This window comes from Prionailurus bengalensis, chromosome C1 (genome assembly GCF_016509475.1).
Source record: "Prionailurus bengalensis isolate Pbe53 chromosome C1, Fcat_Pben_1.1_paternal_pri, whole genome shotgun sequence".
Classification (NCBI taxonomy): domain Eukaryota; kingdom Metazoa; phylum Chordata; class Mammalia; order Carnivora; family Felidae; genus Prionailurus; species Prionailurus bengalensis.
This window is the reverse complement of record NC_057345.1, coordinates 4,121,058-4,134,628: the sequence shown is the minus strand read 5'-3', so window position 1 is coordinate 4,134,628 and position 13,571 is coordinate 4,121,058. Positions and strand designations below refer to the sequence as shown.

Sequence of the window (13,571 nt, the reverse complement as noted above, 5' to 3'; positions counted from 1 at the left end):
GGGGCAGAGAGAGAGGGAGACACAGAATCGGAAGCAGGCTCCAGGCTCCGAGCTGTCAGCACAGAGCCCGACATGGGGCTGGAACTCACAAACCATGAAATCATGACCTGAGCTGAAGTCAGACACTCAACCAATTGAGCCACCCCGGCGCCCCACGGTGATGGTTTGATGTGTGTACATTTTGCAAAACGATCACTGCCGTGAGTTTAGTTAACACACATCACCTGACAGGTGTTTTTTCCCTGTGGCGAGAGCTTTCACTGCGGCAACTTTCATACAGTGCAGCGCTGTTAATGTTAGTCACCGTGCTGGGCGTTATGGCCCCAGGATTTATGTCTCTTACCGTGGAACTTTGTGCCTTTGTACCTAGAGCTGTGGCTTGTTTCCAGTTCTCAGGGCAGCCGGCCCCACTGGGACTCCTGATAGGGGGGGTCCTGTCCTGGGAATTTGTCCGCTGTCCAAGGGGGTCACAGCCTGTGTCCTCGTGTTCATTCAGCCCTGCCCTGCTCATTCAACCCCAGGTCTTTGGGGAGCCTGGGAAGCAGGAAGGGCAGGAGTGCTGGGAACTCCCAACAGTCATGCCGCCACCTTGCTGCCTCTGCCAAAGGTCCCCGCTGTCACCCCTTCTCTGCTGGGTGCCTGTAGCTCTCGGGGACAACTTCTTGCCCTCTGCCCTCCTCCGTCCCGTGGAAACAGGACCCGGCGGCCTCTTGCCTGGGGCTGTCGGGTCAGCAGCCCACTGGGACCACACTCATGGAAAGTTCTTTTTCCTTCTTTGGGCGCCATTGGTCTCTTTGGAGGACCTTCTCCTCACCCTGGGTGGTCACTGTTGATGAGCGACGTCCTTCTCAGGAGCCTCATCCTACTTCTGTCTCCTCTGCCTAGGATCATGAGGCCGGATGATGCCAATGTGGCTGGCAATGTCCACGGTGGAACCATCCTGAAGATGATCGAGGAGGCAGGGGCCATCATCAGCACCCGGCACTGTAACAGCCAGAACGGGGTAAGTGTCTGGGGGCCGTCATGCCGGCTGCATGGAAGGTTCCAGGGCCCAGGAGGCCTGGCATCCCTCTGTATGCAGCACTGCACCACTCTTGGGTCAGGATAGGAGTTTGCTTGGAGTCTTCCCTCCCTTCATCCCCTGGGCCTCGGGGATTTCCAGAAGCCCCGAGTAGGTTGCTTGGTTTGGGGCCCAGCGAGGGAGGACAGGGGACAGCCAGAGACTGAGCTGAGAGCTGCCTTTAAACTCCTCCTCCTTAAAGTCTTGGTTTCTAAACCCCCACCCCCATCCCCAGCCTGGCCACACTGGGTCTGACCCCTCCTCTGCCCCATCCACCCCCTGGCAGGGGGGAGCCAGGGCAAGTACCGAGCCAGCAAAGCCCTGACCGCCTGGGTCGAGGGCCGGGCTTTCTGCTTTTGGGACTTCAAGGCAGCTGGGGGCTTTGGGACATCACCTCTTCCCGTCCCTCCAGCCCCAAGGGACCTGACCTTTCTTCCAGAGGCCTGCCAGCCACCTTGCTCGGGGAAGGGGTTCTGTCTTGTGCCACGCTGCCACCTGGGGGTCAGCAGAGATGCGGCACCACAGGAAGCCGTGGCCTTTGTGTCCCTGTGTCCTGTGACCTGTGTCCCCATGGGCCTCTGCCAGCCACCTGCTGTGATGATAGGAATGCTGGCGGGGGCGGGGGTGGCTCGAGGAGAATACGACAGCAGCACCTGTGGGTGTGTGTAATAAACCAGGCCGGGGTGAATGTGTTACTTACTGGGTGGACATTGGCACCCAGGAGGAGCTGGGTGTGAAGGAGGAGCTCGTCTGCCTGGCTAGGACTCTGGATTTGTTCAGGAGCCCTTGGAGTTCTGGGGCAAACCCAGCAGTGTCCAGAGCACGCCCTCTGCTGGCCGTGGGGAGGGTGGGCCTGAGCCTGTGGGGCCTGGGGGTTGAGAGAGACAGTGAGGGTCCCCCGCAGGCCTGGCGGGAGAGGCTGGACACTAGGAAGGAGAGCCTCAGGGTAGGGGAGAGGAGGAGGGGGGCCTCGGGAGGCCACATGGGGGGTGAGGGCCTGTGTAACTGCTGTCAGTAAGTGCTTAATGTTCTGCAAAGCTGTGAAGTGCTCCCACTCATAATCCTCGCCACGCCCCATTGTCCCCATTGCACAAGTGAGGACGTAGAGAAGAGGTCGCCTACTTGCCCGAGGCCGCATGGGGGAGTGTGGGGTAGGTCTGGACCACGAATCGGCCCCAAACCTGTGCTTTGAGCCTCTGCTTCTCTTGCGCTCCCTGGAGGGAGCCTGGGCGCAGGAGGGACAGTTGTGACGCGTTGGCTTGGAGATGCCTCTGGACTGGCGGACCCAGGATAGGGGTGTAGAAGTTCCAGGTTCAGGGGGACATGTGAGCCCCAGGCAGCTCCAGGTAGATGCTGGCACGGGTGCTGATGCTGATCTCTGAGAGGCTTCTCTGGGGCTCTGAGTCGGGGAGGGCACCCCCACCCCACTCGCCTCGAGACCTCATCCAGTCTGTGCCTTTAGTACCGTCATGTAGGCCCGGGGCTCTGTTTCCAGCCGGGCCTCTTGTGGCTCCACCTGGATGCTTAACTGGCCCCTTGACCTTCACAAGGCCAAAAAGACACCCTGAGCCTTTCCCCGGGCCGCTCCTCCCACAGCCTCCCTCTCCTCCGTAAATGACCTCTGCGGCATTCAGTTACTTACACCCATTGACTCCCTTCTCACTGGTGGCCGATCCTGTTGGCTCTGCCTGCTGGGTGGTTCCAGATCTGAGCACCGGCCAGTTCCTGGGTCTTCTCTACCGTGCCTTCCTCTCAACACTCGCCGGGGCCACACTGGCCCTCCTGCGGCTGTGTGAACTGGCCAGTGTGTTCTTACCCCTGGGCCTTTGCACTGCCTCTTCCCTCTGCCAGGGCTATTCTTCCTCCAGATATCTGCATGACTCGCCCCTCCTTCCGGTCTCTGTAAATACGGCCTCCATCCAGGCCTTCCCTGATGACCAGCTCCCTCCTTGCTCCCAGGTATTCCCGGAACACTGTGTTTTGCTCCTGTATCTTTGGTATGCTCGCCCCCTTTTGCACCCCGTTAGAGTGTAAGCCCCGCGAAGGGAGGGACTTTTTGTTTGTCGGGTCCCTGCCAGATGCTCAACATCTGGGCGGAGGCCTGGAAAACTGTGGACTCCCGCCGGCCGTCTGCTCATTGCCAGAAGCGTGTGTGGAGCGGTCACCCAATGAGAGCCTTTGGGAGTGTGGCAGAGTGAGGCCGCCTCCACCCCCACCCCATCCCATGCTGCCCTCTTCAGAGCACCTGCCACTGTGAGGCATTGCCCTGTTTGTCATCCGAACCCAGGCCGAGGGCAGGTGCTCTGACTTACTCCCCCGAATGGCGCTCGAGGCGCAGCCTGGCCCCGTGCGTCAGAGCCCGACTGGTCTGTGGTCTCAGTTGCCCTGGTTTACCCGCGGTCTAGAAGCAGATGACCCTTCCTCTGATGCACCGTCAGATATCGGCCTAACGCTGTGTCACCTGCCCACGTCACTCACCTCCTGCAGCTGTCACATAGGCATTTTCTCATCTCACATGGTCCCAGGAAGAAGTACACTAACAGAGAGAGAGAGAGAGAGAGAGAGAGAGACCATGTTCACATGGCTTCTATTACAGCATGTTGTTACAGCTGGTATTATTAGTTAGTGTGCCTAACTTAGAACTTTGTCGTAGGTTTGTATGTAGGGGAGAAACAGTATCTATAGGGTTCGGGACTACCTGTGGTGTCAGGTTTCCAGTGAGGGTCTTGGAAGGAATCCCCCATGGACTGGGGCGGGGGGCGGGGGCTGTACTGTGAATGAAGGAATGCTTTTGTGGCCGTGGGAAAGCTCAGGTCCATCCGAGGCTTAGACGTGGACAGATGTGAGAGTAAGCTGCATTTCCATTAGAAATTATTAATACATATGCATGCACATTACCCATGTGTGAGCGTAGCCATGCTAAAGCTCAGCCACTCTCCAGTGAAGATACCTGGGTCTCGAAGACAGTGCTCGGATAACCCCAACAAGCGGCCCAGAGGCAGGGCCTTGGTTTCTGTCCTGCTCCGCTTAGCGCATGTCTTTCCAGCTTTCTACCAGTGGGTGGTGCTGCAGCCACAGAAGTCTCCTTCCGGGTGTCCGTGCGACGTAGGGGGCGAGGGCCGATCAGAGTAGCCCCAACTTAGCCCCAGGACCTTTCGCATCACCCTGGTCCCCTGTCTTGCTGACACCTGCCTCTGGCACGTTTACAGGAACAGACACTGGAGGAACCCCCGACCCCCGTGTTCCTGAGACTCACCTGGGAGGGGTGAAGGTGGAGGTTCCCTGACCGTCCCTCCAAAAGAGGCAGGTCCTGTGGGTTGAGGTGGGGCAGGGAGTCTGCACGTTTGCGAGGCAGCAGGCGGGTTCTGGCTCGGGCGCCGTGGGTGGTGTTGCCAGGGCTCAAAGTGACCGTTACCTACAAGCGTGGTATGGCCCACCCTGGGACGGGGGGCGCTGTGAGGAGCAATCGGGAAAGCGAGTCCCAGAGCGAGCAGGCCCTGAGGGCCAGGCTGTCAGAATGAGCCCCATCTCACACTCCCTGCTCCCTGCCCGGCCTGGGGGCAGCCAGACGTGTGCTCAGCGTTCCAGAAGAGATGACTGGTTTCTGGCAGGAAGCGGTAGAGGGTGCAGTGAGGGTCTGAAGTCCCACTCTTCAAACACCTGCACCCTTCGTGTCGTTCTGTTAGCACCGACGAGAAGTGAGCAGTCCTCCGTGTGAGCGCCGGGCGGCGCTGAGGCCGCGTCACATGCTGCTGTCCTCTTGAGAAGTACTCTGGGAGCAGGCACCAAGGTGTCTGTCCCTTCGGTCTGGGCAACAGTCCCCGGTACTGAAAATGACCTAAGGGAATCCATCACAGGACTGTTTATAAGAAGAAGTACTTAGTGGCGGGGGGTAGGGGGGTGGGAGGGCGGTGCCTGGGTGGCTCCAGTCAGTGAAGCTAAGCGTCTCTTGATTTTGGCTCAGGTCATGATCTCTTGGTTCGTGAGTTTGAGCCCCGCAGAGCCTGTTTGGGGTTCTTTCTCTTTCCCTTTCTTCCTGCCCCTCCCCAACTTGTGTTCGTTCTCTCTCTCTCTCTCTCTCTCTCTCTCTCTCTCTCTCTCAAATAAATAAACTTAAAAAAAAAAATAAAAACTTCATTGGAGAAGAGTGAATTTAAACAAACAAACCAACAAACAATTGGTGTTGACCCAAATCTCTAATAACAGAGGAAAGAATATTCCATTCTATCCAGCCATAAACGTACTTTTGCAGTGACATGGCGGGAAATACCAATCACGGGCAGTGCCGTGCACACGAATGAGGAAGTCTGTCACGTTTGATAGAGAACGAGCCCCACAGTAGTCTGTCGCGTGCCCTCCGGATGGCGCTCCAGGTGTGGGTGTATTCTGTGGCCGTGATGATCCATTACCCTGGGGCGTCCTGGGTGGCTAGGGACAGGTGACCTTAGGCAGCCCTGGTGCCCTGTATACCCTTTTGAATTTTGAGTTCTGCGGAGGGGGTGCCTATCTGAAGGATAAATAAAACTTAAATAAAAGAATAGTGATTACAGGGCCCTGGTTGTAACGCAGCCAGGTTCTTTTCCCTTGTGTTGAGTGAAAAAAGGCAGTTTGTGGACACGCATGTTTGTTTTCGCATGACCGTATAAGACTAACCGCACGCGAACCAGTGAGATCCCATTCTTAAGGAGAAGAGCCTGGGAGGGAGGATCTCAAAATAGAAACCTGGCTTCTCTTCGGATGGATGGGAGGAGTGATCTTCCCTCTTCTGTCTGCTTCGCTGTATTTCCCAAATGTTCCATAAGGAGTATATCTTTTTTTACCTTTCATTATGCAAGTAATACACGTCTTTTGTAGAAAAATTAGAAAAAAGAAACAAGCCACTCATAACCGTCACCACTCAGAGAATCCCGTTAGTGATCGCTTTGGAGTGTTTGTTCCCCTCGGGCATTCCCACGTCCCCTGTGGTTTTGCAGTTCGGAATGTGGCGCTGCTTTCCCAGTGGGGGAAAAAAGGAAGGCCCTTTTCAGGAGCGTCTCCAGGGTGGGGACTTGCCCTGCGGGTAACCTGTCTCTGGTCCCTCTGCAGGAGCGCTGCGTGGCCGCCCTGGCCCGGGTCGAGCGCACCGACTTCCTGTCGCCCATGTGCATCGGGGAGGTGGCGCACGTCAGCGCGGAGATCACCTATACCTCCAAGCACTCCGTGGAAGTCCAGGTCAACGTGATGTCTGAAAACATCCTCACAGGTAACTTCCGCATCGCGTCTCACCAGCGGTGACAGCACGGCGGTGGCCGCGCCTCGCATGCATGGAGGGCTGACCCTGCAGCAGGGGCCGGTCCTGACGCTGTCCGTGAATGACCTCCCTTAATTCCCACCCTGCCATCCTCGTTTCGCAGACAGGAAGGGGTTAAACAGCGAGCAGGGGAGCGCGTGTCTGGACCAGGATTCGAGCTCTGGCTCTGGGGTTGCAGCCACCGCCCATCCTGCCTTCTGGGGGGTGGTGGCCTGGTGACTGCTCCTCCGGCGGGGGGCTGGGAGGGCACAGGCCCTTCCCCCTCCCTTCCTAAGCCTTCCTAAGTGAAGGTGGTGCCCTGCACCCGCCCCAGGCCCTGCATACCAGGCTTAGGCTGAAAGCTCACTGGGCCAACCTTTGACTCTGGTTTGATCTGAATATTCTCTTTCTCAGGATGGTAACCATGGAAACCCCTTTTCATCCTCCCACTGGGCTCTGCAGGGGAGCGTGGCTCTGGTTTGCACCCGCTGCTGCTTTTTATAACCAGGGCTGCTGACTACGAGGAAGGCAGGGCCTTTTGTCCCCTTGCTGCCCCCTCCCTGTCCCAGACCACCCTGTCCTCCTGTGCAGAGGACAGTCCACGCTGGTTCTGAAGGCAGGAACTGCCTGGGTCCTGATGCCCCCTCACCCCTTCCTCGGCCATCCCTGCAGGGTGCTGTGCTCAGAGAGCTTTAAGGGGCTCAGGCTTCTCCCTTCCCTGGGCCCAGAGCACAGTTGTCCATCTGGAACATCCCGGTGACCCCGGCAGGCCCAGCCATGGCCCAGTGAAGGGTGCAGCGTGAGGACTGGGATCAGGGAGTGGCCAGCACCCCTGTGCCCCATGTTTGTGGCCTAAGGCCTGTTGCAACTCTGGCATTAGAGGGACCTTGGATGCGTCAGGTGATGGCACAGAAAGGGGTACCTAGGTACTGTCTTCTCACAGTAGGGCCTTGGGGTGTCTGTCATCACTCCCTGTGGCCTGTCCCTCTGTGGCCCAGGCCGTCTCTCCTGGGCAGTGCTGGGCATTGTCGGGGGACGTCACTGCCTCAGCTGCTCTCTGTCCTCATGCTTCCTTGTCGATGGCAGTCCCAGCAGTGCTGCTGTTCATCATGATGGTCAGTGTCACCGAGCCAGGGACCAAAAATGGGGGAGGGGCATGCCTTCCGGATTTCTGTCATCGAAGCCCCCTTTCTGGCACGTCCCAAGCTGTGGCCCAGGAGGAAGCCCTGGGGAACAGAATCGCTGTTGGCGAATGGGGAAGAGGCCGGGGGACAGAGGCGCTCTTGACTTTGAAAGTGGAGCTCACCTCCCTGGCATCGGACCCCCCGGCATGGTGCCTCTCAAGGGGACATCGTTGGTTGTCACAATTGGAGCTAAGCTACTGGCATCCAGTGTGGGGAGGCCAGGGGTACGCGGGATGGTTTCCACCACGAAGGGTGATGCAGTGTCCTTGCGCCGAGGCAGAGAAACCCAGCCCTGGATCGAGAACCTCTGAGGGAAACGGCCGTGTCTTCTTCTCCCTGGCACTTTCCTCGTCTCCAAGCAAATGTGGAGCTGACAACCAGGGGGCAGAGAACAAGGGAGCGAACGAACCACCAAATCCGCAGAGGCTGCCGGGGAGATTTGTGTCTGTGCAGAGATGGGAAGCTGACGGAGGGTTTTGTCTAGAACGACACGCTCTGCCTGACTTCCGAGGGGTCCCTCCCAGGGCGGGGGCTGGAGGCTCTTGCCTGGGGCCGCGTTGGCAGGATAACAGCCCCCCCCCACCAGTGAGGACGCACCTCCCTGGGCTCCTGGGCCCCCGTGGCCTCGTCTCTGCTCCTTCCCTGCAGGGTGGGCACTTGGGGCCTCATCTGCCCTGTGCAGGAGGGCACTGGCGGTGAGGAGAGGCCTGCAGGTGTCCAGCTTGCAGGACGGAGGGGCAGGCTTGGTGATCCCACTGTGTTCTGAGAAGACACAGGCTCGGGAGAAGCAAGGGACGGGCCCCTGGCCCAGGTGTCCCCACTCCTGACCTCAGGCCTCCCCTGTAACACGGAAGGGGTCAGTCACGCCTGGAGCCCTGAGGCCGCGGTTTCTCCACACGGCTTGGTCACCTTGCCCCAGAACGTCCTGCTGCCTCCTTTCTTATTCCGTGACTTCTGGTCTCTCTCTCATTTCTTTTCTTTCTTGCTTTCTTTTTTTTTTGGAATGTTTATTTTGAGAGAGAGAGCACACACAAGCGGGGGAGGGGCAGAGAGCGAGGGAGACACCGAATCCGAAGCAGGCTGCATGCTCTGAGCCATCAGCACGGAGCTGAATGTGGGGCTCGAACCCATGAACCGTGAGATCATGACCTGAGCCGAAGTCAGATGCTCAACGACGTAGCTACCCAGGCGCCCCCTCTCTCTCATTTCTGGCTCTCTTTCTCCAATTGCCACGTCTGTGCATCCCTCTCTCTGTCTTTCCGTGTTTGGATCCGTGTGTCTCTCTCTTATTCTAGGGCTCTGTGTCCCCCGAGGCCTCCCGCTCTGTCTTGACGTGTGTCTGTCTGTCCACATGGCTAGGAGGGGAGGGCAGCGCTCGGCCGCCTTGTCCGTGCACTTGTGGCACCCCCCTACAGCAGTGTGTGGCCCAGCAGACCCAGGGGGATTCTGACGGCGGAGGGAACTGAGACCCCAGCAGGCAGAGGTCCCCTGTCTTGTGGGTCCCCCTCCTTCGGGGGCTGTGCAGCCTGTCAGGAGGCAGCCGAGCGAGCACTGACCGAGGCAGACAACCAGCAAACCTTCGCCTTCGAGAAGGCTCATTCATCTCCGGCAACTGTCAAAATATTAAGCTAACTGGGGTGTGATTGTTGCAAACGCTCCAGGAAATAGCTGGGAGCCCTTAAGATTTTCAAATAGGTGTTTTTAATCCTGCAACTGTCTTTTGATGGTTTTATTAAATGATGGAGAAAGTGCAATTAGCATGTTTTGCCTCATTTGCCCTGCAGTGTTCATTTAGGTCCAGAGGCGGGCCACTGCGGGTTTCCATGGAAACCAGTTTGTCAGGCCGGCTCCAGCAGAGTCAGACAGGAAATCTTTATTCCCCAAAGCAGGTTGTCAGATTTACTCTCAGTCAAAGCGCAGTGAAAATAGTTTCCATGTGATTTGCCTGTGGTTCCCGTGCCGTGCTGATGGTACCGTCGTGTCGGGGCCGGGCGTCGGGACCAGGCCCGGGCACCTCGGGCTCACCCTCCTCCTACATGACCGCGGGGCTCGGCCTGGTCCTGAGGGCTGTGTGTAGAGGAGGAGACCAGAGCCCCCGGCCCCCTTTGGGAAGGCAGGTCAGAAAGAACTGAGGCGAAGGGAGCTCCAAGAGGGGCTTCAGAGAGCAGGCCTCAGTGCCCCCTGTCTGCTACACTTGCTTCCTGCAGATGTACTGGTCTCCACGTTGGGGATCTTCCATGTTGAGAAGCTACTCTTTGAAGGCATCCTTGCCAATAGTTCCCTGAAATTACTAGGATCCCGGAGGCCTGCCTGGGTCTGAGTGGCACCGAGTTGCTGTGCGACCCTCGGTAAATCCCTTGGCCCCTCTGGGCTCCGGGGTCCTCCAGTACAGGTGAGGGGGAGTGGACTAAGTGAGTCTCGACTTTTCTGGTCCAGGGTTCTCAGCCCAGACAGGCCTCTGTGGTAGCCCCATCGAGGGTTCTGTTCCCTGTCGTTCCGCCCAGAGTGGGGTCAGTGGTCCACTGACTGTCTCTCAGCACTCCACTCTGAAGTTTCTGGATGGGAGCTCTGAGTCAGCAGTGAATCCAAGTGTCCAGTGTGAAGGACCGGCCCCACCCGGCTGGCCGTGCACCTGTGCCGGGGTCTGTGGCCTGGCCAGCACCCCCCACCCCCTGGCCGCCCACGTGTGCCCTGGCTCGGTGACTCCCCGAGCCTCCCGCCCACGTGCCGCTGTCCTTCTGGCCCCTGTGTGGCGGGAGCTCTTCTCAGTGGTGTTGAGGCAGGTGGATGTCCCCTTGCTGAGCGCTGTGGCGTGAAGCTTCTGAGCAGAGTGTGCTTGACTAGAAGTTCAGGGTCTGCCGGACCTGTTTGCGGGAACCCGAGCTCGGCCTGGGCTGAGTCCCCTGGCTTTGTCCCCTCTTCTCCGGGAGGTGCTGAGTGAGGGCCCCACCTGAGGCTGCTCAGGCTTCTGGGCGTGTTGCGGACCAAACTTCCCTTCCATCAAATACCCTCAAGGAGGCAGTGCCTGCAGGTGGCGCCCTCTGTGTCAGCAAATGCTGGAAAGCCGGGACCCCCAGGCTCAAGGTGTGTGAACTGAAGCCTCTCCAGCACCCTCCAGAGGGCAGCATTGTGGTGGGGATGGTGCTGGCTTCCGGTGCTCCGGCCCCTCCGCTTGCACCTTGTGGCTAAAAAAGGCTTTGGGTGGGCGCCTGGGTGGCTGGGTCAGTTGAGCATCAAACTTGGGCTCAGGTCATGATCTCACGGTTCGTGGGTTCGAGGCCCACATCGGGCCCTGTGCTGACAGCTCAGAGCCTGGAACCTGCTTCGGATTCTGTGTCTCCCTCTCTTTCAGCCCCTCCCCTGCTCATACTCTGTCTCTCTCTCAAAAATAAATACAAACGTTAAAATTTTTTTCAAAAAGGCCTTGGGGATTAGGGTCCCGAGAGAGGTGTGTTTCAGCCCCGCCTGCCCTGTGCCCTGAACTTCCTGTGGTCTCCCTGTGTCACCACTCATGTGTTGTTTTTTTTCTCTGAAGGAACTAAAAAGCTGACCAACAAGGCCACCCTGTGGTACGTGCCCCTGTCACTGAAGAACGTGGACAAGGTCCTGGAGGTGCCTCCAGTCGTGGTAAGGAGACCCCCTTCCACTTCTCTCTGGGGACAGATGGCAGAGGCCTGGTCATCGGCCACACAGACGTCCCTGGAGAGCCACAGGGGCTGGGCGCCGGCCTGCCAACAAGAAATGCCAGTGGAGGGGGTGTCCCTGCCTGGGATCTTCCCTGATGGGAACGTGAGTGAAGGCTGGCCCCGTGCAGCCAGATGCCCTTCCTGGAGGACCCTTCCTCGTGCCCCCGACCGGAGGAGAGGTGGGGGCCAGGACGGTGTCGGGTGACGGGTCCTTCTGCCGAGAGCCAGGACCTCCAGGCTGCCTGGCCCAGGCCAGCTGCTCCCCTTCGTGGTCCCTGAGGAAACAGACGCTAAGACATCTCTGTTTCAGCCTCTTCTCCCTCCACTTGCCCCTGCTGGTGCCTGCCACCACCCTGGCTTCTGTCCTTGTGGCTTTGCTGCAGACAGAGGCATCTTTGCATGGAGGGAGCCCATCGTGTTCTGGTTGTTTCTGGGCCCGCCGTGGGAGCGCTGGGGTGGCAGGCTTTGGAGGGTGAACGTGGTGCCAGTGAAGGATTTCGTTCCTTCCCTGAGGTTGCCCCTCGCCTCCTCCCGTGACCCCAGTCCCTTCGTGTTTCCAGGACACGCATGACAGCTCCTCCGTGGACACCCGCAGCTCTCGGTTCCCACACCTAAGCTCTTCTCAGAGGGAAAGGTCCTGTGGCTGCAGTTAGCATTTCCCTGCCGTCACGACATACAGAGAACGACATTTTTTTAAGTTTATTTATTTTGAAAGAGAGAGAGAGAGAGAAGGCGTGCGCACACGAGCAGGGAAGGGGCAGAGAGAGAGGGGGAGAGAGAGAATCCCACGCGGGCTCTGCACTGGTAGTGCGGAGCTGAGTCTCACAACTCGTCACTCTATCTCACGAACCGTGAGATCGTGACCTGAGCTGAAATCAAGTCTGATGCTTAGCCACCTGAGCTCCCTGGTGCCCAGAGAACAACATTTTTTCAAGTAATGGAACCGAGAACCAGATAGGTGGGGACTGGTGTCTGCTCACATAGCTCACAGAGAAGCTGGGCCATCCTGGCTGGTTCCAGCTGTCCCTGCCCTGCTCCTGGGGACCCCCTGGCACAGGCCCTTCCCACTTAGGGGAGGCCCGCTCTGTCTCCCCTACAGGCTTTCTCACTCCCCCGCGCCCCTGCAGGGTAAGACTGGCCTCCCACCCTCTGCCCACCAGCTCAGTGTCTAACCATATACCCTGTCTGGGCCCCCGGGGACAGTCCAGGCCCAGGTGGCACATTTGCCCGGGTGGGGATGGCCGGCCGCGGGGCTCCGGCTGCCGTGTAGTCTAGATTTTTACAAAGACACCTTGGGGCAGGGGAGCCCTCTCCGCATTGAACAGGAAGGGTGCTTAGACCTTGGCCTGGGTCAGGTTGGTGGCCAGTCCTTTGGAACTGTGAGAGAAGGGAGGCAGTGCTCCCCCCACCCCCGACAGCACTGGTGTCACCCACCCCTGCACAAGCGAGGAGAGTGTGTGGATGCTCAGGGCCGGGGCGTGGGGCCCAACAGCTCCTGCTGGTCATGTCTGTGTGAGTGTCCTTGGGCTGCTGGATGGAGGCCCCAGGGAGGACCCTTCCTGCCTCTTCCAGCTTCTGGCGGCTGCGGGCACTCCTTGGCTGGTGGGAGCACCCCTCCCACCTCTGCCTCAGACTTCCCGTTCGGGTGTCTGTGTGTGCCCTGCCTAGCTGAGCCCTAGCCGGTGGCACCGGGGTCCACATGCAGTATGTCTTCATCCCCGCTGATTACACCTGCGCAGACTCCGATGCTGTGAGAGGCCACTTGTACTGGTCCCAGGAGAGGCAGGAGCTTTGACAGGACCCTGTTCAACCCAGAACACCGCCCTTCAGTCCAGCCCCACCCCGCCGCCTCTCTCCCTTCTCCTCCGTCTCTCCCGTCCCTGCACCACTGACTGGGGGGCTTTAAGACCGAAGTCTGGGGCACAGCGACTTTTTCTCTCTAGAAATTAACAGACGTACCTGCCTCTGCCTTCACCTTTCCCACTAAGCACTTGGCGTTAAATTAGCCATATCCGCGTGTAAGTACAACATAATCACTAAACTGATTTAGTTTTCAGATGCCACAGAATTTAGAAGTCTCTGGCAGACCTTTTCTGTGGCTTCAGTGCCATCTGATATGTGTTACAGGGTTGATACCGAGGGAAGATTCTGGGGCTGAGCACGTAAGCTTTTGCTTCCTCTGGCTCCTCAGGGCCCCGGGGGCTGAGAGCTTTGGGTCTTCAGCCAGCAGGACGGGGTGGGTAGCGTGCTGGTTCCTGTCCCCCCAGAGGGCCAGGGCAGCTCCTCCCTAGGGAGCACTCACCCCCACATCCCGGAGGGGCCCAGAGCTTTCCCAACCCCTTTGTTCAGCCGGCTTTGATAAGACATAAATA

The 13,571-nt window shown here is 58.6% G+C and overlaps 1 protein-coding gene across 5 annotated transcripts in view; it reads left to right on the top strand.

The window, feature by feature from the left end:
- ACOT7 (acyl-CoA thioesterase 7) overlaps positions 1 to 13,571 on the top strand; it is a 99,743-nt gene that overhangs the window by 32,390 nt on the left and 53,782 nt on the right. For all 5 annotated transcript variants that reach the window (XM_043573654.1, XM_043573652.1, XM_043573655.1 and 2 more), the window contains exons 2-4: positions 886 to 1,003; positions 6,146 to 6,302; positions 11,049 to 11,140. In XM_043573654.1, the coding sequence (XP_043429589.1) occupies positions 886 to 1,003; positions 6,146 to 6,302; positions 11,049 to 11,140 (367 nt within the window). The remainder of the gene's footprint in view (positions 1 to 885; positions 1,004 to 6,145; positions 6,303 to 11,048; positions 11,141 to 13,571) is intronic.